The sequence below is a fragment of the Geotrypetes seraphini genome, chromosome 1 (genome assembly GCF_902459505.1).
Source record: "Geotrypetes seraphini chromosome 1, aGeoSer1.1, whole genome shotgun sequence".
Classification (NCBI taxonomy): Eukaryota; Metazoa; Chordata; class Amphibia; order Gymnophiona; family Dermophiidae; genus Geotrypetes; species Geotrypetes seraphini.
The window spans coordinates 392,808,773-392,835,681 of NC_047084.1; the positions used below are offsets into that span (position 1 = coordinate 392,808,773).

General features: G+C 45.0%; 1 protein-coding gene across 2 annotated transcripts in view; it reads left to right on the top strand.

The window, feature by feature from the left end:
- FRMPD1 (FERM and PDZ domain containing 1) overlaps window positions 1-26,909 on the top strand; it is a 304,447-nt gene that overhangs the window by 208,077 nt on the left and 69,461 nt on the right. For both annotated transcript variants that reach the window (XM_033917490.1, XM_033917500.1), the window contains one exon: window positions 9,646-9,782. In XM_033917490.1, coding sequence (XP_033773381.1) covers window positions 9,646-9,782 — 137 coding nt within the window. The remainder of the gene's footprint in view (window positions 1-9,645; window positions 9,783-26,909) is intronic.

Below are 26,909 nucleotides of genomic sequence, written 5' to 3' on the forward strand. Positions count from 1 at the left end.
AGCAATCAAATTCAGAAGATCGCTCATTTTTCCAAACTATACAGAATTTTCGGTCAGATAAAAATGACGGAAACCACTTCAATATTATATCTTCTAAACCTATTGCCTTTAACCAAACTGTAACTCTTCTTAACATATGTTTATACGATTAGAGTACAAAATAGTGTGTTCAGGTATCAGCTGGAATAAAGCACTCTCTCCCTGTAGCTCAAAAGTAGTGCCACGTATCTGTTACCCAGTAATGATTACAGAACTTGATTTATACAACCTGTGTCAGTGATACAAGTCTCTTCCCTGGGAATGTATGGAGCTGTAGGTTTCTGTCACAGGCAGTGCTAGCTCTGAAGTTTTCCAACCATGATCAGCAAATGAATGCAGATAAGTGTTGATAAGTTAATGATGAGCTGAGAGTTGTAGCGAGTCTAATCTCTTTCTTTTATATATCATTTTGTTATCAGCAATGTCTGATCTGGTAGCTTCGCAGAAAGTAATTGGCTTGAGAAACCACAGAAAATGTCTTTGACATTGCTCTAGATTTGTGTGTTCGTCTTTATATAACACTTCCACCCCTGGATCTGGGCATGCACAGAAACATGCAGGGCCACATTTTAGATTTGTAGGTACTTGGAGGGCCTCAGAAAAAATAGTTAATGTCTTAAAGAAATGACAATTTTGCATGAGGTAAAACTCTTTATAAACGACCTGGAAATTGGTACAACGAGTGAGGTGATTGAATTTGTATCGTCTGCAAATTTAGAGTAGTGAAGACGCGGAAGGATTGTGAAGACCTGCAACTTCGAAAATTTTCTATTTTTAAGTACCCCCATCCCAATGTTCTATCCTACCCTATCCAATTTTCTTCGTCTATCTATGTGGACACAACAACATTGTAACTTTTTACCCCACATGTTTTTCCCAACCTCTCCAGTAGTGTCTGTTTTGTTAAGTGTTCACGAATATGTTTGTTAATTCACAAAAATGATCTTAACTGTTTTTACCCTTATATTTATTGTAATGTTATTCGCTTAGAATTTTTAAGCGAACCATTAAATTTAAATAAACTTGAAACTTGAAACTTGAAACATGACATAAACACTCTCGAGAAATAGGCTGCGACATGGCAAATGAGGTTTAATGTGGATAAGTGTAAGGTGATGCATGTCGGTAACAAAATTCTTATACACAAATACAGGATGTCCGGTGCGGTACTTGGAGAGACCCCCGAAAGCCGTTGGCGCAATGTGCAACGGTGGCGAAAAGGGCGAACAGAATGATAGGAATGATTAGAAAAGGGATCACGAATAGATCAGAGTGGGTTATCATGCCGTTGTACCGGGCCATGGTACGCCCTTCACCTGGAGTACTGCATCCAGAACTGGTCGCCGTACATGAAGAAGGACACAGTGCTACTCGAAAGGGTCCAGAGAAGAGCGACCAAAATGGTTAAAGGGCTGGAGGAGTTGCCGTATAATGGGAGGTTAGAGAAACTAGGCCTCTTCTCCCTTGAAAAGAGGAGACTGAGAGGGGACATGATCGAAACATTCAAGGTAATGAAGGGAAGACTTAATAGATAAAGACAAGTTGTTCACCCTCTCCAAGGTGAAGAGAACGATATGGGCACAGTTAAAAGGGGATAGATTCCGTACAAACGTAAGGAAGTTCTTCTTTACCCAGAGAGTGGTAGAAAACTGGAACGCTCTTCTGGAGGCTGTTATAGGGGAAAACACCCTCCAGGGATTTAAGACAAAGTTAGACAACTTCCTGCTGAACCAGAACGAATGCAGGTAAGGCTAGTCTCAGTTAGGGCACTGGTCTTTGACCTAAGGGCCGTCGGGTGAGCGGACTGCTGGGCACGATGGACCACTGGTCTGACCCAGCAGTGGTTGAAGAACACTGGGCTAAGTTATGTGCCAGACCCCGCCCCCATAATAGTGCTCTGAAAAGAGAAGATGAAACTTCTATCTACGTGGGTGTAGTCTACAGACCTCCGACTCAATCGCAGCAAATTGATAAGGATCTGATCGTGGATATCCAAAAGTATGGAAGGAAAGAGGAGGTGCTTTCTGTTGGGAGATTTCAACCTGCCAGATGCGGACTGGAATGTTCCGTCTGCGGAATCCGAAAGAAGTAGGGAGATTGTGGATGCCTTTCAAGAGGCTCTGCTCAGACAAATGGTGATGGAATGGTCTAATGCCTGGCAACTAAAATTCAATGCAAAGAAATGCAGAGTAATGCATTTGGGGATTAATAATCGGAAGGAATTGTGTATGCTGGGAGGTGAGAAGTTGATATCCACAGATGGAGAGAGGGACCTTGGGGTGATAGTGTCCAAAGATCTAAAGTCAAAAAAACCCCCAGTGTGACAAGGCGGTGGCTGTTGCCAGAAGGATGCTGGGCTGTATAAAGAGAGGCATAGCCAATAGAAGGAAGAAGGTGTTGATGCCCCTGTACAGGTCATTGGTGAGGCCCCACATGGAATACTGTGTTCAGTTTTGTAGACTGTATCTGGCGAAGGGCGTAAGAAGACTTGAAGCGGTCCAGAGGAGAACGATGAAAATGATAGGAGGCTTGCGCCAGAAGACGTATGAGGAGAGACTGGAAGCCCTGAATATATATACCCTAGAGGAAAGAAGGGACAGGGGAGATATGATTCAGATGTTCAAATACTTGAAAGGTATTAATGTAGAACAAAATCTTTTCCAGAGAAAGGAAAATGGTAAAACCAGAGGACATAATTTGAGGTTGAGGGGTGGTAGATTCAAGAGCAATGTTAGGAAATTCTACTTTACGGAGAGGGTGGTGGATGCCTGGAATGGGCTCCCGAGAGAGGTGGTGGAGAGGAAAATGGTGACTGAGTTCAAAGAAGCGTGGGAAGAATACAGAGGATCTAGAATCAGAAAATAATATTAAATATTGAACTAAGGCCAGTACTGGGCAGACTAGCACGGTCTGTATATGGCCGTTTGGGGGAGGATGGGCTGGAGAAGGCTTCAATGGCTGGGAGGGTGTAGATGGGCTGGAGTAGGTTGTGACGGAGATTTTGGCAGTTGGAACCCAAGCACAGTACCAGGTAGAGCTTTGGATTCTTGCCCAAAAATAGCTAAGAAGAAAAAATTAAAAAAATTTAAATTGAATCAGTTTGGGCAGACTGGATGGACCATTCAGGTCTTTATCTGCCGTCATCTACTATGTTACTACATAAGAACATAAGCAGTGCCTCTGCTGGGTCATACCAGAGGTCCATCATGCCCAGCAGTTCGCTAATGCGGCGGCCCTTCAGGTCCAGGACCTGTATAGTAATCCTTTATCCATACCCTTCTATCCCCTTTTCCTTCAGGAAATTGTCTAATCCCTTCTTGAACCCCAATACCGTACTCTGTCCTATCACGCAATCTGGGAGTGCATTCCAGGTGTCCACCACCCTTTGGGTGAAGAAGAACTTACTAGCACTGGTTCTGAATCTGTCCCCTCTTAATTTTTCCAAATGGCCTCTCATTCTTGAAGTTTTCGAAAGTTTGAAGAATCTGTCCCTCTCCACTTTCTCTATGCCCTTCATGATCTTGTAAGTCTCTATCATGTCCCCTCTAAGTCTCAGCTTCTCCAGGGAAAAGAGCCCCAATTTCTTAACTATGTTAAGTTGGACACAAGGGATGGTGTGGAGGTAAGGGATAGAGATACTGGATAGGAGGGTAGTTGGGAAGAGAAAAGGAAATATGGTGGGGAAGGAGGGAGAGATGCTAGATAAAAGGTAGTTGAGAAAAGGTGGATCTGGGGATGGGGATGAACAAAAGGAAAGATGCCAGACCTCCGGGGGAGTGTAGAGAAATGGAAGGGGAGGACAAAGATGGAAGATGGATGGTTAGCTCTAAGAAAGAAGAAAACAATAAATGGGCAGGAGACCCTGGCAAGCGAGTTATCAGAAGATGTTTGTCCCAGAGCCTGGGACCAACATGATTTGAATAATGACCAGACAACAGAAGGTATAAAAAATAATTTTATTTTCTGTTTTGTGATTACAATATGCCAGATTTGAAATGTGTATCCTGCCAGAGGTGGTGTTAGACCACAAACGTGAGCTAGGATTTAACAGAGAGGAAAAATATTTTTTGTTTGTTTATTTTGTTTACACCACAGCGCCAATGTGAGTAGGAGAGGGCAAAGGGGGTGAAGAGACTATAAAATAAACCTACCAGGATGTTTGAAAAAATACCCAATTGGGCAGGAAAATCAAATCAAAAAATCGATTCAATAGGCTGAATCAAATCAAACTTTTTTTCCTGAATTGGGCAGCACTAAATCATAGCAATGTTTTTTTCTTTGTCATGGCTTTGCATAATCAAGTGCTGTAATACACTAGTTATATTGTGACAAGGGGTTCCATCCCCTCACACGTGACCTCTTTTCAGCTCTATTTTTTAGGGCCCTTTTTACAAAGCCGCACAGCAAATGCTCTGACACCCATTCAATTCCTATGAGCATCGGAGCACTTACCATACCAGCCAGCACTGCTGGCTTTTGTAAAAGAGGAGATTAAGCTAAAGAGACTTTGCATTCCTGTTGTTACCTGCAGGACTGTAATAACTAATAACTAATAATAACTAGTCAAAGAAAAATAGTATCAGGAAGTTTTGTTTCATGCTCAATATGGAAAATGTAAACATTGCATTTTTATATGGAAGATGTATTTTTGTTTTCCTTGTAATTTTCACAGTGATCCAAATTGAAATAAAATAGTTAGAATAAATAGCATCATTTGTAATTAAACATTATTGCATGAGAAAGAGTGCAAATTCTTGTTGTTAGGTGCCATCCACTCGTATTTGAGTCCTAGCAACTTGATGAATGACAGATTTAATTTTTGTGCTAGTCTGTTAAGGTCCTCCAGCGTCATCCACATAGTTGTTTTCAGCATGTTCAGCCATGTAATTGCAAGTCGCTCTCTTCACCTGGTTCCTCTGATCGTCCCAAACATGATGTCTTTCTCAAGTGCAAATGACTCCTTTTATTTAAACACACATAAACTTATACATGAGTGCAAAATCAACCCAAGATGAAAAAAGAGCCTGATATCCCAATGAGCAACAGCAAGAGAAGATACTAGCCTGAGCAGTGCCAGAATGCTACTGGGACATTTTGTATGCAGTGGATGTTAGCATGCTACATAGAGTCTAGTGAAAGACATGCCTCACACTGCTACTATATAAATCCATGGTGTGACTACACTGTGAATGCTTTGTGCAGTCCTAGCCAGAAAAATATAGAGAGGAACTGGAAAGGTACAGAGAGGGATAAAAACAAAGGAAAAAAAGATGAAACAACTCCTTTACGAAGAACAACAAAATAGACTGGGGCTCTCAGCTTGGAGAAATAATAACTGAGAGGGGATAAGATTAAGTCTCCATTGTTTAGTGTGTATGTCTATCACACAGCTGATAAATGTGCTTTGTGGGTGTTGTATTGCATCCTTTGCATTAATAGGGTTACCAGATTTTACGTATGTAAATCCGGACCCATAGATCCGCCCTCCAGACCCACCCAGTTCCACCCATCCCTGCCCATTATGCCAATGCTGCGTCCCAACCACTACCCTTGCCCCACCCTAGCCCCGTCCCCCCTCAGCCTGCTCACCTCGGTCGGGAGGGCATCCACACACATACGCGGATGTGACACGATGACTCACATGTGTGTGCACGTGATGTCACCCCGGAAACTACAGGCCGGTGAGCCTGACTTCAATTATAGGGAAGATGGTGGAAGCTATGATCAAGGATGGTATTTGCGAGCATATCGAGAGATATGGCCTACTGAGAACAAGCCAGCATGGATTCTGTAAGGGAAGGTCATGCTTAACGAACCTTCTGCACTTCTTTGAGGGAATAAGCAGTCGGGTGGACAATGGGGAACCTATAGACATCATTTACCTTGATTTTCAAAAGGCTTTCGACAAGGTGCCACATGAAAGGCTGCTCAGGAAACTGTGGAACCACGGGGTGGGAGGGGATGTGCACAGATGGATCGAGCACTGGTTGTCGGGTAGACTGCAGAGGGTCGGAGTAAAGGGACAATACTCTGACTGGCGGGGAGTCACGAGCGGTGTGCCACAGGGATCGGTGCTGGGGCCGTTACTCTTCAACATATTTATCAATGACCTGGAAAAAGAGGCAAAGTGCGAGGTTATAAAATTTGCAGACGATACCAAACTGTGCGGCAGAGTTAGGTCTAGGGAGGAGTGTGAGGACCTGCAAAGGGACCTGGACAAGCTGGAAGACTGGGCAAACAAATGGCAAATGCGCTTTAACGTGGAAAAATGCAAGGTCATGCATATAGGTAAAAAGAACCCGCTGTTCAAATACAAATTGGGGGGGGCATTATTGGGAGACAGCAGTCTTGAGAGAGACTTGGGTGTGCTGGTAGATGCATCACTGAAGCCATCTGCACAGTGCGCAGCAGCCTCGAAAAAAGCCAACAGAATGCTGGGCATCATAAAGAGGGGCATAACAACCAGGACGCGGGAAGTCATCATGCCATTGTATAGAGCTATGGTGCGTCCACATCTGGAATACTGCGTTCAATATTGGTCGCCGTACCTCAAGAAGGACATGGCGGTGCTTGAGAGAGTCCAAAGGAGAGCAACGAAACTGGTAAGAGGGCTGGAACACTGCCCATATGCCGAGAGGTTGGATAGGCTGGGGCTCTTCTCTCTGGAAAAAAGGAGGCTCAGGGGAGATATGATAGAGACCTTCAAGATCATGAGGGGCATAGAGAGGGTGGATAGGGACAGATTCTTCAGGCTGAAGGGGTCAACCGGCACGAGGGGGCACTCGGAGAAACTGAAGGGAGATAGGTTCAGAACAAATGCAAGGAAGTTTTTCTTCACCCAAAGGGTCGTGGACACTTGGAATGCGCTACTGGAGGAAGTGATCAGGCAGAGTACGGTACAGGGATTCAAACAAGGATTGGACGGATTCCTGAGGGATAGGGGGATCGTGGGATACTGAGAGAGGTGCTGGGATGTAACACAGGTATAGAAAACAAACCAAGTAATAAAACTCAATGGGAAACCAAGGTGGCAAGGGGGCCCCTTCTGGTGTCTCAGACAGGCCGTGACCTGTTCGGGCCGCCGCGGGAGCGGACTGCTGGGCAGGATGGACCTGAGGTCTGACCCAGCGGAGGCACTGCTTATGTTCTTATGTTCTTATGTTATGTTGCATCCGCAAATACGGAGATGTCCCTCCCGACGCGATCTGCTTTTCAAAACCCAAAGTGCCGGGTTTTGAAAAGCCATCTGGACACCCAGAAATGCCCTCTAAAAAGAGGACATGTCTGGATAAATCCGGACGTCTGGTAACCCTTTGCATGAAGCACCTGTTCACTGTTCCCTCTAATCCAGTGAGCTGAAACTCAAATCCTTTGCAGGGCCACATTTTAGATTTGTAGGTACTAGGAGGGCCTCAGAAAAATAGTGAATGTCTTATTAAAGAAATTACAATTTTGCATGAGGTAAAACTCTTTATAGTTTATAAATCTTTCCTTTTGGCTAAGTCTTAATAATAATATTGTAATTTATAGCTTAAAGAGAGACATATGATCAAGAAACTTTAATTTTACTTTTGTGATTATGATAAACATACCGAGGGCCTCAAAATAGTACCTGGTGGGCCACATGTGGACCAGGGCCACAAGTTTGAGACCACTGCTCTAAGCTAAATGGTAGTCCTTCACCTATAGACCTGCCAATGGAGGGCACTGTTTCACTATCTCATTTTCAATAGTGAGAGACAGACAAACTCTGTAGTAGAGAGCTGAACGGGGACAACGGGAATCCCGCGGGACCCGCGGGCATCACGCGGGTTCCCCCTTCGGGTCACGGGGATCCCATGGGGACGCCTCCGAGGGTCACGGGGTTCCTGCGGGGCTGGATGTACTCAGTCGCGCGGCTCTTCTTCTCCCTACCTGCTCTGCTTGCAGCACAGAGCCGAACGGAAGTCTTCCCGACGTCAGCGCTGACGTCAGAGGGGAGGGAGGGCTTAAACAAAGCCCTTCCTCCCTCCGACATCAGCGCTGACGTCGGGAAGACTTCCGTTCGGCTCTGTGCTGCAGGCAGGGCAGGTAAGGAGAAGGAGAGTAGCCTCGCGGCTCGAGTGGCTACCAAGGGAGGGGAGCGGTCCGCCCCAGGTGCAGCAAAGTCGGCCAGGTCCCCTTACTTTTGTGGCACTTCCCCGACCGACAACAGCCCCGGTCTGACAAACCTCCCTGCCCTGTAGCTGCGAATCTAAATTACCTTCTTACAGCAGCTGTAAGAAGGTAATTTAGATTTGCGGTTAAGGGCAGGGAGGTTTGTCGGACCGGGCCTGTTCTGTTGGTCTGGCGGGGAAGTGCCACAAAGGTAAGGGGGCAGGGAGAGAGAAAGGGAGGAAAGGTGGAGTGGAGAGGAAAAGACGCTTAAGGGAAATGGGTAAAACTGAGGGGGGAGAAGGACGCTGAAAGCATTGGGGAAGACAAAGGGGTGGAGAAGGACGCTGAAAGGCCATGGGGAAGATGGGGGGGGAAGATGGACGCTGAAAGGACATGGGGAAGACAGAGGGGGGAGAAGGACACTGAAAGCACTTGTGGAAGACAGAGGGGGGGAGAAGGACGCTGACAGGACATGGGGAAGACGGGGGGGAGAGAAAGACGCTGAAAGCACATGGGGAAGACAAAGGGGTGGAGAAGGACGCTGAAAGGACATGGGGAAAACGGGGGGGGGGGGTGGAGAAGGACGCTGAAAGGCCATGGGGAAGACAGAGAGGGAGAAGGACGCTGACAGGTCATGGGGAAGATGGGGGGAGAAGGATGCTGAAAGGAAATGGGGAAGAGAGAGTGGGGAGAAGACGCTGGCAGGGAAGAAGACAGAGATGCCAGACTATGGGGGGAGTGGAGGGAAGAAGATGGGTGCCAGACCAATTTGGAAGGGGGGAGAAAGGGAGAGGCACAGTAACAGAGCAAATGGAAGACGCAGAAGGAAGAGAGACAGTGGATGGAAGGAATTGAATGAGAACATGAGGAAAGCAGAAACCAGGCAACAAAGGTAGGAAAAGAATTCTATTTTTTTTTTTTTTGCTTCAGGATAAAGTAGTATATTTGTTGTGTTGATAAAAATTTATAAACATTAGAGGCTCTGGTAGAAACCCGTTTACAAAGTATGTATTCTTCCCAATTAATATTTCCAAATTAATAAAGTCTTTTTGCTTATTTGTAAATGGGTTTCTACCAGAGCCTTTAATTTAGTAGCATAATTAAATGAAATAACTATTTCTGAAGTTTATAGGGACGGGCGGGGACGGAGGGGATTCCTCACGGGGACGGGCGGGGACGGAGGTGATTCCTCGCGGGGACGGGTGGGGACGGAGGGATTCCTCACGGGGACGGGTGGGACTTTGGCGGGGACGGGTGGGATTTCTGTCCCCGCACAACTCTCTATTCTGTAGGACTCCTTCCCCTAGTGAAAAAAGACACAATATTGAAGGCCACTGGCTACAATGCAGTTGCAGGACTCCTGCTCAGCTTAGAGAAAACAGTGCCTGCTATGATAAAATGGATGACTCAGTCCTTTCAGTTAATTTAACTTTTTGGGAATTGTACTCCAGTGTTTGTCTCTGTTCTCAGAGCTGCAGCGATGTCCTCCAGGAAAGATTTGCAGTAGAGATGAAGTGCAGTATGGCATTACGACTAGCAGCACTGCACATTCAGGAAAGGATTCTCACCTGCACACAGCCACAAAAAATGTCCTTCAAATACATTGAGTAAGTTGAAGCTTTTCTCATTTTTTCGTGAGGTATGTCTAATTTTCTAGCATCAGCATTGGGTGCTCATGGTTAGCAAACGCAGTAAATGATAGCAAATAAAGTCCAGCCAGTCTGTCCCAAGAAGATGGCCAGATATGTTGCTGCCATTCTGTGCAGGTTACTCTCCTTCATGATTGAACACCAGCATCACAACCAGGGCAACTGGCAATTTGCCATGCCTATTACATATAGGTAATTCTATATGATGCCATGACATTGCAACACTATGCCAATAAAGAGTTCTTTATTATTACGGTCTCAGCATGGTCACATTAATTATCGATAATGTGTAAACCAGCAATTCAACCATATTGTTAATTAACAACATTTTAACGTTTATTTTCAATCTTAAGATTTCTTCCCCTCTTTTATAGACATACTATTCTTTTTATACTACTTTTTCTGACTGTCGGGTCAAAGCAGTTTACAACACTAAAACATAAAGAGAAAATAAGAAAGGAACTACAATAATTTTGATACATAATGCCCACACTTATAACATATGATATAAAATATGCATACTTGATTCTGACATATTTTTGCCAAGTACTGAATGGAACAGATGTAGAAATCTGCCTGGTGCTAGGCTTAATTTCCAGCTATCCAAATACTGAAGTTACCAGTGAAACCCATTTTATCCCATCCTGATCTGTCTTTGCAATTTTCAGAACACAGACTGTAGAAGTCTACCCAGCATCAGCATTACTTTTCAACTTTTAGAGTAGTCATCTAAGTAATACTCCTGCCTATTATAATATATCCCATTAAGATAACCCACAGCTAACAAGTGTAAATATTCATCGCACTTCAATTTTCACAGCTTTAAAATAAAACATATGTAAAGGTGTACTTATTTATTTAATTAAACAATTTATACCCACATATCCAACAATTCTAGGTGCGTAACAAAAAAAAAATATGCCTATTAAGGGCTCCTTTTACTAAGCTGCTCTAGCAGTTTTAGCGCGCGCTTAGTGTGCGCCACACGCTAACACCTCCACAGAGCTGACATTAGTATTTTCTGCATAGTGTGGGGGTTAGCACGCGCTAATCTTCAGCGCGCGCTAAAAACGCTAGCGCAGCTTAGTAAAAGGAGCCCTAAGTTCACACACAAACACATAAGACATAAAATATTAAAGTAATTAAAAATTAGCACAGACCAGAAATAGAGTGTGGGTGCACAAGAAAGATGTAGGGATGGAACACAGCAAACACACACACACATAGGATACGAGTCGGGATGGAGGCGCTGGCAATGGCTAGCTCTGAGTCCCTTTTATTATGCTTCTAGGCACATGACATCATAGTAACTCCCTCGTTTACACATCTAATGATTGGTGGATACAAAGGTACATGCTTTTACATTGGTGGAAACACAGGTACATACTTTTACATCGTGATCACCTGCCCTTTGCCTCGTGCTTTACCTCATGATCACCCTCCAATTCAACACTTAGGCAAGGGCCTGATTAACACATGGACAGAACCTGAGTCTTTGCAGTATGCAATGCCTGTCAGCTGATGTCCTTTCCAAATAAGGACAGCTTAAGATAAGGGTTAATATGTGACAGGGGTCTTGTGACAAGAAGGGAGGGGGGGAATGCCTCAGCATTCTGTCACAAGGTGCTAACATTTTCCCTTGATTTAGAATGGCCAGCTACATGGCAAGAGGGGAGAGGGAATGGGAATAATTCTTACAAAGGGGGCGGTGAAATCATTGTGCCGATCTCGCCCTGTTTCAGAATGGCATAATGGCGTCCCTACAGAAAGAAAACCAGCAAAAGGCAAAAGCTTGAATCTGAATTATGTAATCAATCTGAAACATGTGCCCAATGTAGTTCATTTAAACAAATTACCGGTACTTAGAAAGAAAAATCCGGTGTAGAGTCTGGATATTGTGACCACCACTGTGGTCCGACCGGGACTCCACAGCATCTCACAGTGGTTACACAAATAATAACACCTGCGTGTGACCCGGACTGGAGTCACCCTGCAGGCCGGAACTGACACCAATAATACAAAAAAAACAACAACAATTCTCTCAAAAGGAGATAAATGAAAATGCTTCACTTTTATTCTGGGTCAAGCATTTAAGTCAGGTAATTATAGGTCCAAGCAAAACAGGTAAGTAGCAAACAAAAACTCCCATAAGTTCAAACTCCAAAAGAAAATGCAACAAACAGTTCCAAAGAATAAAGTTCACACTGCTTTTCTTCTTATTTCTTCAGCTCTGAGGTTTGGGCTCACCTCATAGCTTAATACAGCCTGCTCCCAAGCAGATTATTCAATTTAATCACCAAAAATAGAGTTCAAGGCACTGACTCACCTCAGAGCCACTATAATGAAGCCTCTGGCAGTCATGCACTAAGCTGCCAGGCACAGGAGAGTGCCTCAGGTTTGCTTTAATTTTAGATATTTTATAGCCTACAAAATTCCCTCCCAGATAATAGCAAACCTCTCCCAAAATAACAGACACTATCAGCTTCACCGCAAAAATGCAAAACAGTAAAGAAAAACCATAAGATCCAAAAGGTTCAGCTACAACAAAACAGTCTCTCTCAAACAAAGCAAGCTGAAAACACACTCACTGTTTCTTCCAGTTAGCAGTTGCAGCTGGTGGAAAAACCAACTTCCATGGCTTCCTCACCAAGGCTCATTTCCTCAGGCATGTTGTCAGTCTCCATCAGGAGTTCCAGCTCAGATACTGATTTCTCCAGCATATCTCCAGCCTCCTGCACCTCCATAGGTGAGGCTGGTTCGCTCCTGCTTGGCCCGAGGAGACTCTCAGGGAGGAAAGGTCTCAACCTTCTCCCTAACCTGCCTCCCTGCTTGCTCTCAGCTGCTGGCTTTTGTATCAATGGGACACGCCCTAACCTAGCTGATTCAGCAGTCCTCAAGGCACTAGAGCTCCTCTTGTGGTGACCTGAATACTGCTGGTCTAGAGGATTATTGGGAATTTCAGGCTCCCTCTGGTGGTCAGCCTGAGAATCAGCCAAATCCACCCTAGGACAGCCTTTACACACTCCCTTCCGGGTTTTACTAGGGGTCCTTGTAGGAGCTTTAGCTGGGACCAGGGCCGGCAACGTGTCTGACTGGTCACAATATGGACCATGTTTCGCAATGAGCTGCCTCATAAAACCCTCTCCAAGCTTAGAATTAATATGGCATGAGAGACTGACATGAGAACTTAAAAGCAGTTAGAGATTTTTCATTGGAGGGTTTTCTGAGGCAGCTCTTGGTGAAATATGCTCCATGTTGGAGCCCTCTACACTAGATTTATTTGGAAGTACCTTGTCTAAATGAACTACATTGGGCACTGCATCACATAGAACATAGAAACATGACAGAAGATAATAATAATAATAATTTTATTCTTATATACCGCCAAAGCCATAGTAGTTCGAGGCAGTTTACAACAAGAAGAGCTGGACAATCAGCGAAAATAATTACAATGAAGTCGTTGAATACATGTAGAGAGGGTGAATACAAGTAGAGAGGGAGAAAGTCAGAGTAATAGACACAGTGTAGGGACATTGAGTACTTGTAAGGATAAGGCATTAAGAGTTCTTGGTTACAAATCGGTTGAACAGGTTTGTTTTAACTAGTTTTCAAAAGCTAAGATAGGATGAGGAGTGCTTAATGATGTTACCCAGCCAACCGTTCTGTTGACCTGCCTGGAAAGCAAGAGTTCTGTCCAGATATCTCTTGATTCGGCAGGCCTTTATTGTTGGGTGGCTAAACATATGTACTCTGCGTGTAGGCTTGGTGGAACAGTCTAAGTTAAAATGGGAAACCAGGTATATGGGGGCCAAACCTTGAATAGATTTGAAACAGAGACAGGCAAATTTGAACAACACTCTTGCTTCTATGGCCCATCCAGACTGCTCATCCACAACATCCACTATCTCTTCCTTTCCATAAGAGATCCCACATGCCTGTCCCACATTTTCTTGAATTCAGACACAATCTGTCTCCACTACCTCTTCTAGGAGACTATTCCATGCATCTTCCACCCTTTTCAGATAAGTACAAAGACCAAGCGTGCATCCTGGGAATACTTCTCAATGCAAACCTTTCACTCTCTTTTCACATCTCTCAGGTAGTCTCCTCCTCAATTCTATTATCTCCAACAGCTCCAGAAAATAAGAAGCTACTTCTCCGAACTTCACCCAACTTCTCTATGCCTTTGTCCTGTCCCGTATGGACTACTATAACACGTTATTCAATGAATTGCCAGCAAAAAAATCTCCCACACCTATAATGAGTATAAAATGCAGCAATTAGACTTCTTAAAAACCTCCACACCCATGACTCCATCTTAGAAGCACTATCATCATCAGCCCATTACCAAACGTTATATCTTCAAGGGCTTAATAATAACATACAAGTCCCTACATAACATGGCACCCAGCTACATATCAACCAAATTTCCTCCATACGTCCCAAACAGACCACTCCGCTCCCAAGAGGAACCACGTCTGCAAATACCTCCTGGTTGCGGCCTCCAACTCCAGAGCGTCAGACGCTGTTCCTACTCCCACTTCAGAGGCGAGCCACGAAGCTAGTAAAAGGCTTCGAGAATTTGAGCTACAATGAACGCCTCGGAAAACTGGGATTATTCACCCTCGAGAAGAGAAGGCTGCGAGGGGACATGATAGAAACTTTCAAAATACTAAAAGGATTCGACAAAATAGAGCAAAAAACATCGTTATTCACATTGTCAAATGTGACTTGGACAAGGGGTCATGGACTGAAACTGAGGGGCATCAGGCCCAGGACAAATATCTGAAAGTTCTGTTTCTCTCAGCGAGTGGTGGACGCTTGGAATGCTCTCCCGGAGGAGGTTGTGTCGGAGACCACCATTCCAGGATTCAAGGGCAAGTTGGATGCACACCTTCTTGCAAAACATATTGAGGGGTACGGGTAAACAGGGTCTTTGGCAGGGAACTCCGGGATTGGCCTCCATGTGTGCGGGTCGCCGGACAGGATGGACCTAGGGTCTGATCCGGTGAATGGCATTTCTTATGTTCTTATGTACCAAGCTATTGGAATCAATTGCCTCCTCACATCAGATCCCTCAAAGGGCTTCTGAACTTCAGGAAAGCAATAAAAACTTACCTCTTCCCATAAATCCAGTCACTCCCTTCCAACCATATATATTCTAATGTATGCTGAACTAGATCCACTCTGTTAACTGAAGATGGAAATAGCTATATGTTAACTTAAAATGACCAAATTGTATGCTAAACTAGACTCTATATCTAATGTTACTATACATATTGTGACCTGGGGGGCCAAGCTGGGCTCAGCAAGTGGCCTTACTCAGTGCACATAAACCTCAGTCGAGCGGTTATGCGAGGTTCTAATGGTAGCTTAGTACTGGAATAAAGGAAAAGCAACCAGTTCAGAGTCAGAGGTGCAATTTCTCAAGAATACTTTATTGAACAAAAAAATCAAAACAAAATCTTCAATAGGCTCCTTCTGGTTTGTATCACCTGGTATCCTGGCAGCATTTAGAACACAAACAATAGTCAGTTCCCAACTTACTGTCTCCAAAATATAAAACAAAAAAACCCCTGGTTCTTAATGTAAAGCTTTCTTCAAACACAAAAACTTTCCAACCTTGTCTTAAGGTAGTACACATTCCACATTTTCTCCCAGCTGCCATAACAGGAAAAGATCAGCTTGTTTCCATACGTTCAATAATGGGCTGCTCTGTTTCCTCTATCTCCATATCATGTGCAAAGTCTTCATCAGCTAACTCAATGTCCTGCCCAAACACAGTTTCACCACTCTCTGTGACTTCTGTATCACCCACCTCTGCCTGGTCTGGTAGCCAGGAGATAGACTGTGGCTTCTTAATTTCTTGGGCTGGCAATCTGTAACTTGCAACCGGCTAACTGACTGGCTTGCTGGATTGAGAGCCATGTGTACTCTGAGGCTAGTGTTCCCACTGCTTCTTGAGCTGGCTTCCTGCTAGAGAGTTGTGTGGGGACAGAAATCCCACCCGTCCCCACCCGTCCCCGCAAAAGTCCCACCCGTCCCCACGAGGAATCCCTCCGTCCCCACCATCTCCGCGAGGAATCCCCTCCGTCCCCATCCGTCCCTGCGAGGAATCCCCTCCGTCCTCACCCGTCCCTATAAACTACAGAAATAGTTACTTCATTTAATTATGCTACTGAATTAAAGGCTCTGGTAGAAACCTATTTACAAATAAGCAAAAAGACTTTATTAATTTGGAAATATTAATTGGGAAGAATATATACTTTGTAAACGGGTTTCTACCAGAGCCTCTAATGTTTATAAATTTTTATCAACACAACTAATATACTACTTTATCCTAAATTAAGAAAAAAAAAAAAAAATGAAATAGAACTTTTTTCCTACCTTTGTTGCCTGGTTTCTGTTTCCTCATGTTCTCATTCAGTTCCTTCCATCCACTATCTCTCTTCTCTCTGCATCTTCCATTTGCTCTGTTACTGTGCCTCTCCCTTTCTCGCCCCTTCCAAATTGGTCTGGCACCCATCTTTTTCCCTCCGCTCCCCCCATTGTCTGGCATCTCTGTCTTCTTCCCTGCCAGCGTCTTCTCCCCACTCTCTCTTCCCCATTTCCTTTCAGCGTCCTTCTCCCCCCCCATCTTCCCCATGTCCTGTCAGCGTCCTCCCCCCTCTGTCTTCCCCATGTGCTTTCAGTGTCCTTCTCCCCCCTCTGTCTTCCCCATGTGCTTTCAGTGTCCTTCTCCCCCCTCTGTCTTCCCCATGTGCTTTCAGTGTCCTTCTCCCCCCTCTGTCTTCCCCATGTCCTTTCAGCGTCCTTCTCCCCCCCCCGTCTTCCCCATATCCTTTCAGCGTCCTTCTCCCTCTCCATCTTCCCCATGTGCTTTCAGCGTCCTTCTCCCCCCTCTGTCTTCCCTGTGTCCTTTCAGCATCCTTCTTCCCCCATCTTCCCCATGTCCTTTCAGCGTCCTTCTCCACCCCTTTGTTTTCCCCAGTGCTTTCAGCATCCTTCTCCCCCCTCAGTTTTACCTTAAGCGTCTTTTCCTTTCCACTCCACCTTTCCTCCCTTTCTCCCTCCCTGCCCCTTACCTTTGTGGCACTTCCCCGCCCAACTGACAACAGAACAGGCCCGGTCCGACAAACCTCCCTGCCCTGTAACCGTGAATCTAAATTACCTTCTTACAGCAGCTGGAGTATTGAAGCTGCTGTAAGAAAGCAATTTAGATTTGCGGCTACAGGGCAGGGAGGTTTGTCGGACCGGGCCTGTTGTCGGTCGGTCGGAGGAAGCGCCACAAAGGTAAGGGGACCTGGCCGGCTGTGCACCCCCCCTATGACTGCACCCGGGGCGGACCGCCCTCCCCCCCCTTGGTATGCCACTGCCGATCGCAGCACATAGCCGATCGGAACAGAAGTCTTCCCGATGTCAGCGCTGACATCGGAGGGAGGGAGGGCTTTGCTTAAGCCCTCCCTCTGACATCAGCGCTGACATCTTGGAAGATTTCCTTTCCGATCGGCTGTGTGCTGTGGCAGGGCAGGTAGGGAGAAGATGAGCCTCGCATCCAATCCCGCAGGAACCCCGCGACCCTCGGAGGCATCCCCATGGGATCCCCGCGACCCTAGGGGGCATCCCCAAGGGATCCCCATGACCCTAGGGCGCGTCCCCACGGGATCCCCGCGACCCAAAGGGGGAACCCGCGGGATTCCCATTGTCCCCGTTCCCGTGCAGCTCTCTACTTCCTGGTTTGAGAAAGTTACTCCCTTTTCTCTCACAGCAGGAAGCTGATTAATCCTTCCTGCAGGTGTGTTGGTGTAGCCTGCTCTCACAGAGCTCCTCATCTGGCCTAAACTAATTTGGGACTGATCGGAAGTGGCTTGTATTCCAGTCCTGCTCTTTCCTATCCCTGGCTCTAGGCCTTTCCACTTGTTCCTTTATACCTGGCTTAGCTAAAGCTAAACTAGATCTGCCCACTTTAGGCAGCGCTTTAGGGGGTTTCAGTGTTGGAAGGCTTGGCTTATAAGTATTCCTAGGGGCTGCTTTGGGACTCTCCCTAGCTGGTTTAGGAATACTTGCAAAGGTTTTAACCCTATTTCCCTTCTCTGGCAAGGCTTCCTCACTAGGAACAGGGGCGACCCTGTGACAACATGTAAATTCATAATTTGTTTGTCTATGCTTTATGTATGTCAACCTTGTTACCCGTTCTGAGCTCATTGGGGAGGACGGGTTATAAAACTAACCAAATAAATAAATAAATTATATAAGTTTTGTTTAAAGCAGTGAAAATTGAATTGCGATGATTAAGTGTACTCAAATTGAAACTGACATTTGTGTCTAGTTGATCTGTGAAAGGCTGTTAACTTTTATGAGCTCATGTACACTTCTAGTTTTTATATGATACATTAGTAACTTATGTTTGTACTAGCTTTATAGCCTGCTACATTAACGGGTGCTAGAATATATGTGTGTGTCTGTCTTTATTTCTTTCTCTCTCTGTCTCCTTAGCCGCTTTCTGTATTTCTGTCTTTCTTTCTTTTGGCTATCCACCACCACCCCTTGCGTGCTCCCCCTGTCCATTCTCCCTTATTTTTACCTCCCCGGTGTCCACCACCACCCCTTCACTGCTCCCCTTATCCAGCAGCAGCCCTTCTCCCTTTTTTACCTCCCCCCTATCCATCAGCACCTCTTCCTGCTCCCCCTGTCCAGCAGTAGGCCTTCCTTCCTTTTTTTCCCCCCCTGCCCATCAGCACCTCTTCCTGCTCCCCTTGTCCAGCAGTAGGCCTTCCTTCCTTTTTCCCCCCCCTTCCATCAGCACATCTTCCTGCTCCTCCTGTCCAGCAGTAGGCCTCCCTTCATTTCCCCCCCTGTCCATCAGCACCTCTTCCTGCTCCCCCTGTCCAGCAGTGGGCCTCCCTTCCTTTTTCCCCCCCTGTCCATCAGCACCTCTTCCTGCTCCCCCTGTCCAGCAGTAGGCCTCCCTTCCTTTTTCCCCCCCTGTCCATCAGCACCTCTTCCTGCTCCCCCTGTCCACGGGAGTTAGTACAGGCCTGGTCTCTGCCATTTGTTCTTTACTCGGATAGAGAGTCCTTGCCGCCCCCTCCCTTCACTTCCCGCAGGCCCGACTACGAACCTGGTGATTCCAGCAGTCTTCACACGCTGCTGCTTGAATCGCCAGGTTCATAATCGGGTCCGCAGGAAGGGAAGGGGGGGGCGGCAAAGGACTCGGACTCCTCTGGTCTGTCGCGGAGGGCGGCCCTGCTCCATTTTTCGGTTCGTCCCGGAGAGGGGGGGGGGCAGGAGGCGCTCTTTGTGCCCCAGTCCCGGCTTGTGGAGGCGATCGTCGGCTGGCTGGGAGCGGGCTTGTGGAGGCGATTGTCGGCTGGTGATGTAGTACGCGCATGCGCACTCTTGCCAGCACAGTGCGACAGATCAGATCTCAGGGAACACGTGGCGAGAGTACGCATGCACGGCTAACATTTTATTATTATAGATACTGTGTTAGCTGCAGGTTATCTTGATGAGATTTGAAAATATATTTATTTATTCATTCATTTTTATAGCCTATCCTCCCCAGGAGCCCAGAACGGGTTACAAGGATACATATACAAAGTTTTCAGGAACAGAGATATGTACGCTATAGAGTCAATAACATGCTACAGGATCAAAACACAAAGCTATGGAATCAATAACATAGAATACCTATGAGCGTTGGAGCATTTAGCGCCCTGGACCACGGTTGAAACCTCTATCGCAGCTTTGTAAAAGAGGGCCTATATGAATAAAAAACATCAATATCAGAAAATCAAAGAAAAAAAATGTTTCTATAAAGTATACAAGACCATTCTACAATAATAATAATGTAGTAAACCAGTTCCAAACAGTGGAGAAAAAATGATCTCAGATTTGTTATTCAAGATCCCAGTATTCAAAACCAATCATACCATCATTGATCAGAAAAAAAACTCCATTAAAAATATAGAACATTAGAAAAATAATTAACATTCTCAATATTATCAGTTCTAATGCAATAGGTATGTAATTCTGGACAGTAGAGTATTCTTCTCCCTTTGCTTGCGAGTTGGACAGAAGGAATCCATTCCAGGTTTTCAACTCTTCCTCCTCCAAAGGGCTCTGCTGCACACAAGTTGGAAGGTGTTTTTCTGATCTGTTCCGTATATTTCTTTATTATTTTCAGCATTTTTTGTGATTTTTGCAGCTATTGGTGCACCTGAGTTCCCCAGTGTGGGGGAAAGCTCTGCTTGCATGGAGAAGAAGCAGACTTGGGTCTGCAGCGGCAGATTAATCTCTTGGGGACCTATTTGGCCAACCTGCAGAAAACTTTGTGGAGCTCGGAGTCCGTATCCCTAGTATCATAGCTTGTCTACTCAATTGCAGGGACTTGAATGCAGGCTGTTAGCCATCTGCAGGGGGCTCAGCAGGGTTCTTCAGAGTGCCAGATGTGATTTTACCTCCCCCCTTTGTGTGCATGGTTCCATGGGGATTGAGGATCAGTCTGACTTCGGTCTGACTGGCAGCCTGAAGATCTCAGTGTTTGGAGGACTGGCTGATTAAGGTAGAGATTCTTCTCTCAGATCCAGCTACTTCTTAGAGCCGAGGCAAGCTGTAGCACCTTCAGAGTGTGGGTGGGTGGGTGGGTGTTTGTAAAACCTATTTTTGAAGGTGTCTGCCATATCCTATAGGGACCCCCATCTCTAAAATCCTGTTTTTTTATTTTTTTATTTTTAGTAAAGTCGTTTGTGAGCAGTTTTTTGGTGCCAAAATGCTGCCACCGCGACCTTGAATTTCCTTGGATTTTTTTCATAGTTCTCCAGATCCTTCAAATCACCTAATTTTGCCTCAGAACTGGCAGGGATGGAGTCCTCAGGCTCTTTTACCCCTAAGTCAAGCAGATTTGTGCCGGTTGGATGCCAAAAGAGCACCCTTGTGCTACATGCTGCACAGCATGTGAAGGGGTGTGGGTGCATCAGCCTTAGCTTCTCCTTTGGTCTCTAGGGCTGAAGAACTTTTGGGAGGCCTGTCTACAAGGATAAAATTCCTTCCAGAGCCCCAGAACAACGGTATTCCTAAGCATAAGAGCGTAGAAGCCGTGAATCTCAGGTGGAGTTATCTAAAGGGGACTCAGTGCTGCCTAGTAAAACCTTTTCTCCTGAATTTGTTAATTTGATATAGAGAGTTTATTTGGATAGCCTAGATCCTCATATGAGGTCTGACAGTGAGCCAGGGGTCGCGCAAGGGAGCTTGGGCTCCCAGGGTGCATCATTGTCATTGATAGAGGCTGACTAGGATCCTGTGAATCTTTCTGACAGGGACTTGGAAAGTGAGGGGTCAGTCTGTATATCCTTGCTGTCACAGAGTCTTCCCTGCTGGACGATATAAAGTTGCAAACAGGAGCAAGTATGCAGGAAAAGATGTGGCTCTCGACCAAGAATAAGATGCACAATACAAGCCTTCAGCACTATTAGAGCTCATTACTGATTCTGCAGGAGTTACAGTTTAGACTCCCAGTAAGCTCATTCCACTCAGTGTTCTATTCTGAGTGGTGTAAGAGCACAGCTCACATTTTTCCCTGGAATCTTGATATGAGTGTTTTAGTCACGGAGAACTGGGGTGCTCCTGAGGGCTCTTTAAAAGTATCCACACAACGACTAGGCTGTATTCTGTGGCACAGGAGTGGCAACAGATGTTCGCTCAGCCTAAGGTAGCTACCAAGTGAGAGAGGTGTAGTATTAAAGGATACACAGGATCACAGAGTGGATGTGGTCCTAAAATAGCAGTTTGAAGCTTTGGCCTTAGGGACCAAAGCAGCTGCAGCAGCCTCTTTTGTGGCACATGCATGTCACACCATGATGCATGGGCTTACCTGACAGGGCGAGCCTTTGCACCAGCTTATGCTAGCAGGGGTGGATTAGTGGCTGATGCTTGAGTATCTGAATAAATTAATGTAAAACCGTTCTGAGCTCCCATGGGAGAACGGTATAGAAAATTGAATAAAAAATAAATAAATAAAATGCTGTCATCAGAGTCATGAGCAAAGTATTGGCTTATTGGATTTCAGGCCAGAGAATGCTCTGGATCAGTCAGTGGACAGGAGATTCTACCTCCAAAGGTATTCTCAGCAGACTCCAAAGAACAAATGTTCAGAAAGGGTCTGGATGATCTGATGGCTAGCATGGCAGATTGCCAGCCAAAACCTCTGCAGACTGTGAACCTCTAGAGGTTCTGGGTGTTCTAATTTTTGTAATTTCAGGTGCTTTCGATAGTATGCAGGAAGAATCTCATCTCGGAGATCCTATAAAGGATCAAGCCACTGGTTCTCTTCCAACATGAACCTCCAAGAAAGCACAATGATACCAGGGCGAGAGTCTTCACTGTGAGAATAGAAGGAAGGCTCTCGGTATATGCGGAGGTCTGGGTGCAGGTCTCATCAGACCGCTGAGTTCTGGATATCATTCAGGGAGGGTACAAGCTAGAGTTCACCTATCCCTTAACAGACTCGTTTGTGGGCTCCCTTGTGGGGTGCCCAGTAAAGTCATGCAGAGTTTTAACAATACAGAGATATGTAGAAATTCAGGCCATGGAGCCAGGGCTACCCAAAGAATCAGGCTCAGGCAGATATTCCATATAATTCATAGTGCACAAAAAAGGTTCCAAAGATTGGAGACCCATTCTGAATCTCACACACATCAATGAAGCCCTGAAGGTTCCACGAATTCACATGGAAATCGTGTGGTCAGTCATCACAGCAGTAGTTCTTGTAGGAATGGTTCCTTCCTCACACCTAAGGTTAGGCCTCACTCATTTCAAGAAAGCCTGAACCATCTTCTGTAAGAAACATCTTTGCTGCCTGATGCATTCTGGATGTGTTTATAAGAACTGTGTGTTTCCAGTCAAGGACATCTGCCTATTCATACATGCCCGGCTCCTGTGTACCTGGAAGAGTTATGATCTGTGTTTCTATGCTTATCTACGATGGCGCCTTCCAAGGCTTCTGCACAAGAAAAGGCTATTCATTCTTGCTGTTCTGTTTGGATTGGTCCTGGAGGGTCATCTGACATGACCTAAGGTGAAAGGTGTCTAAGAAGAATTAATATATGTTTGGATTTGAGGTAGCTTGGATCTAAACTTAGGTTTCTCTGCACACACACACCGCAACAATAAGAACTGATAAAAGTTACATCTTGTGGCCTTCTCTTGGATGAGAATGAAGACACAGATCTGTCTTTTAAACAGATCTGGTTTCTATCACATAAGGAACTTTGGCAGACATATATTACAGCTGCTCTAGTTTTATCATCTTCTACGGTGAGGAAAACTGAAGAATTCCATCTCCTGGATCTGCTGAAGCATAATCTAAAGGGTGAGAAAAGGAATTATCTCTTCTTTCAGCTGGGCTAGATAGAATTGTATTGGTTATGGATAGGAATGTTAAGTCCCCTTGGTGATAAGCTTTAATAGATTGCTGCTATTATCAGGACTTAGTATTATAAGGAATTCTACCTAGTGTGTAAGAATTAGTCATATTTACTAATTAACTTAGTGATTACTGTGTAATAATTATGTGCTGAAATATATATATGTATTCTGATATATTGTGAACAATAATTAGTTATTATTTACTGCTGGCTTGTGAATTATATTTTTATATCTATAATAAAATATTTCATATATATCTTTGGTCTCTGTAGTCGTATAAGTTGGCAAAAATCTGAATCCGTGGGTGTAGTTATGGGATCCTAGAAATGAAATGTGCTAATGATTTGTTTATGTTGCACTAATTTGTTATACCCATAAATCTACCTACACTCCAGGGGAATTTTTAGCTTCCTTAGACTTTCCGGAAGCCTACCTGCATCTTCACATTCCCATATTTAAAGAACACAGGAAATTCCTGAGATTCCATGTGCTGGAGAAACATTATCAGTTCTCAGCCCTCCACTTTGGGTTGGCAATAGCACCCTGCACGTTCACCAGGGTGATGCTGTTGATAGCAGCACATCTCCGCAGGGCAGGATTGCAAGTGCATCCATGTCTGGACAACTGACTGATCAGAAACAGTGGCTCAAGTGGTTCAGGTCTTGTAAAGCCTGGACTGGATAGTGCATTTTTGATAAAGCCAATTGGTTCCATCCAAATTCCTGGAATACCTGGGAGTATTATTCAACATGGCAGAAGGCCGGGTCTATCTTTCAGAGGCACATAGACAGAAGCTTTGCACTCAGATAATGGACATGATGACTAAGCCAGCTCCATCTGCATGGCACTACCTTCAAGTACTAGGCTCCATGGCAGCCACTATAGATGTGGTCCCTTGGGCGAGGGCTCACATATACACTACTGTCTCAGTGGTCTCCACAGACTCTGTTCAAATGACTCTCCCGTGGACTCTGGAATCCTCCCGCAGTATGAATTGCTTACTCCATCCATATTCATTATCATGGGGCATGCCCCTAAGAATAACTTCATAGGCGATTCTCACAATGGATGCCAACCTGTTTGGCTAGGAAGGCCATTGCAATGAACACTCAGTTCAGATGTGGTGGTCAGCCTCTCAGAGAAAGTGGTCTATCAACAGATGAACTTTGGAACATTTGATTGGCATTACAGAAGCTGGAGAAGAGACTGGAAAGACAGATGGTCCGAGTTTACTCGGACAGTGCTACAGCAATGGCGTTTGTCAATCGACAAGGAGGCACCAAGAGTAAGCAGCTGAGCCTGGAAGCCCACTTATTGTTCTGGTGGGCAGAGCTACATCTACAGGCAATCTCCATGGTGCATGTACTGGCAGTGGACAATGTTCAGGCCGATTCCCTCAGCAGACAGACCTTAGACCCGGGAGAATGGATGTTATCTGCAGCAATGTTCCAGTCCAATGGGGTCAGCCAACTTTTTGATCTGATGTTGAGGAACAAGAAGGCAGACCATTTCTTCAATCAAAGAACTGAACCCAGAAGTGAAGGCCTAGATGCCCTAGTCTAGCTGTGGCCAAAGAGTGTTCTCTTGTACATGTTTCCTCCATGGCCTATGATAGAATGAATACTTCACAAAATAGAAAACCATTCAGGGAGAGTGGTCCTCATAACACTGGATTGGCCACGCAGGATGTGGTACATGGACCTAGTGTGTCTTCAGAGGGGCAAGGGTCTCAGACTGCAGGTACATCCTGATCTTCTGTCTCAAGGCCCAGTGGTCATAGAAGATCCGGATTACTTTGGTCTTATGGCATGGCTCTTGTCATTAGAGCACAGAGGTAGTCATTGCTACTCTCCTCAGGGCCAAGAAGCCTATGACGATCTCCGCTTATGCTAAGGCATGGGATTCGTTTCGATATTGATGCACAAAAGAGAAGATGGAGTTGTTTAATGCTCTGATCACGGTGGTGATAGCTTTCCTCTAAACAGGTCCTAACAAAGACCTCACAGTGTTCAAGTGGTGGACCTCTCGTGTTTCAAAGTCTGTGGACATTAAGCTTCCCTGGCTTCTCATCCAGACATAGCCAGATTACTAAAGGGGGCACTAAGGCTCAGACCACTGGTAAGACAATAGTTTCCATTGTGGCCTCAGTCAGGCTCCATATGAGCCTATTCTGGAGGTGTCCTTGTTGGATCTTAACCATCAAGACCATTTTTTCATGGCCATTATGTCAGCTGCAGGCCCTGTTGTACAGGGAACCCTTCCTCAAGATCATAGAGATGGGAGTTTCCTTGCACATGGTCCCGTCCTTTTTTGTCAAAGGTTGTTTCAGCATTTCATGTCAATCAAGAGATAAGATTACCAGTGTTTCAGACCATGGAGTCAAAGAAAAAGAACAGGATTCTGAGAAAGCTGGATGGGAGGAGAGTCCTTCTACATTATCTAGAGGTCATCAGTGAGTTCCAACTGTCAGACCATCTCTTGGTGCTCATCAGTCAGGCTAGATATGATAGACCAGTGCCATAATATTGTATTTTTAACTGAAATTGTCTCAGTTTTTTCCCTGTTGTGAACTGCCTAGAAGGGCTGGTGGGACGGTATGTAAGAAAATTAATTATTATTATTATCTCATCAGCATATATTGCCTTTGGCAAGCAATTGCCAGTCTCCTTTAAAGCACATTCCACAAGAAGCATGGCTTCTTCGTGGTTAGAAGCTCAGGCGATTTTACCCAGGGAGATTTGTAGGGCAGCAACTTAGTGCACTCTGCTTACATTCTCCAGTTCTACAGAGTGGACAAGGCAGCATGGGAGGACACCATGTTTGGGTCCTTAGTGTTAATGAGCAGGTGCAGAGGTCCTGCCCTAGATTTCTGGGACTGTTTCTGTATGCCCCTAGAGTCCAGAATAACATACCTATTGTACTAGAAAAATAGATTAGGTTCTTACTTTGCTAATATCTGCTTGCTCTGGATCAGTAGCATAGAATATTGCTACTTCTTGGGTTTTGACCAGGTACTAGTGACCTGGATTGGTCACCATGAGAATGGGCTACTGGGCTTGATGGACCATTGGTCTGACCCAGTAAGGCTAGTCTTATGTTCTTATGTTCTTAATAGATAGGTGTGTCATTCTGGAACCCTGCTCTGTCAGTATTTACTCCACCTACCTACTGTTTCAATCAGGAAGTTTGAGTCAAAACTGAGATTTTGATGTCAGTCAGACCTTAAAGGTATCTAGTACTAGTGCAATGGAATCACTAATTAGCTCAAATCCACTTGGCCATCAATAGTCAGGTATTCTTATATCTAATGTCAGAACCTTCTTATTCAAAGAGCTGAAATCCTTTCCCGACAGACAATGCTCCCTCTAAAACGTAGCCAGAAGCATGCAAAAATATTTTTCATGTGAGCAACAAATTCTAAAAACCAACAATTTTTGATCCCATTATTAGCAATGCATTGCATTAAAAAAAAAATCACGCATATGGTAATTGATTTAGTTTAGTTTAATTGATTTTTTATAGTTTAATTTTGTTTGAACGTCGGATCAGGTCAGTGTTTTTGCTAGCAACTATGTAATGACCATATAAAATGTATGAGTGATTGCTCATGTTCTCTACATAGAGGGAACATAGTCAATCAGGGGAACTCCATTGTTCCTT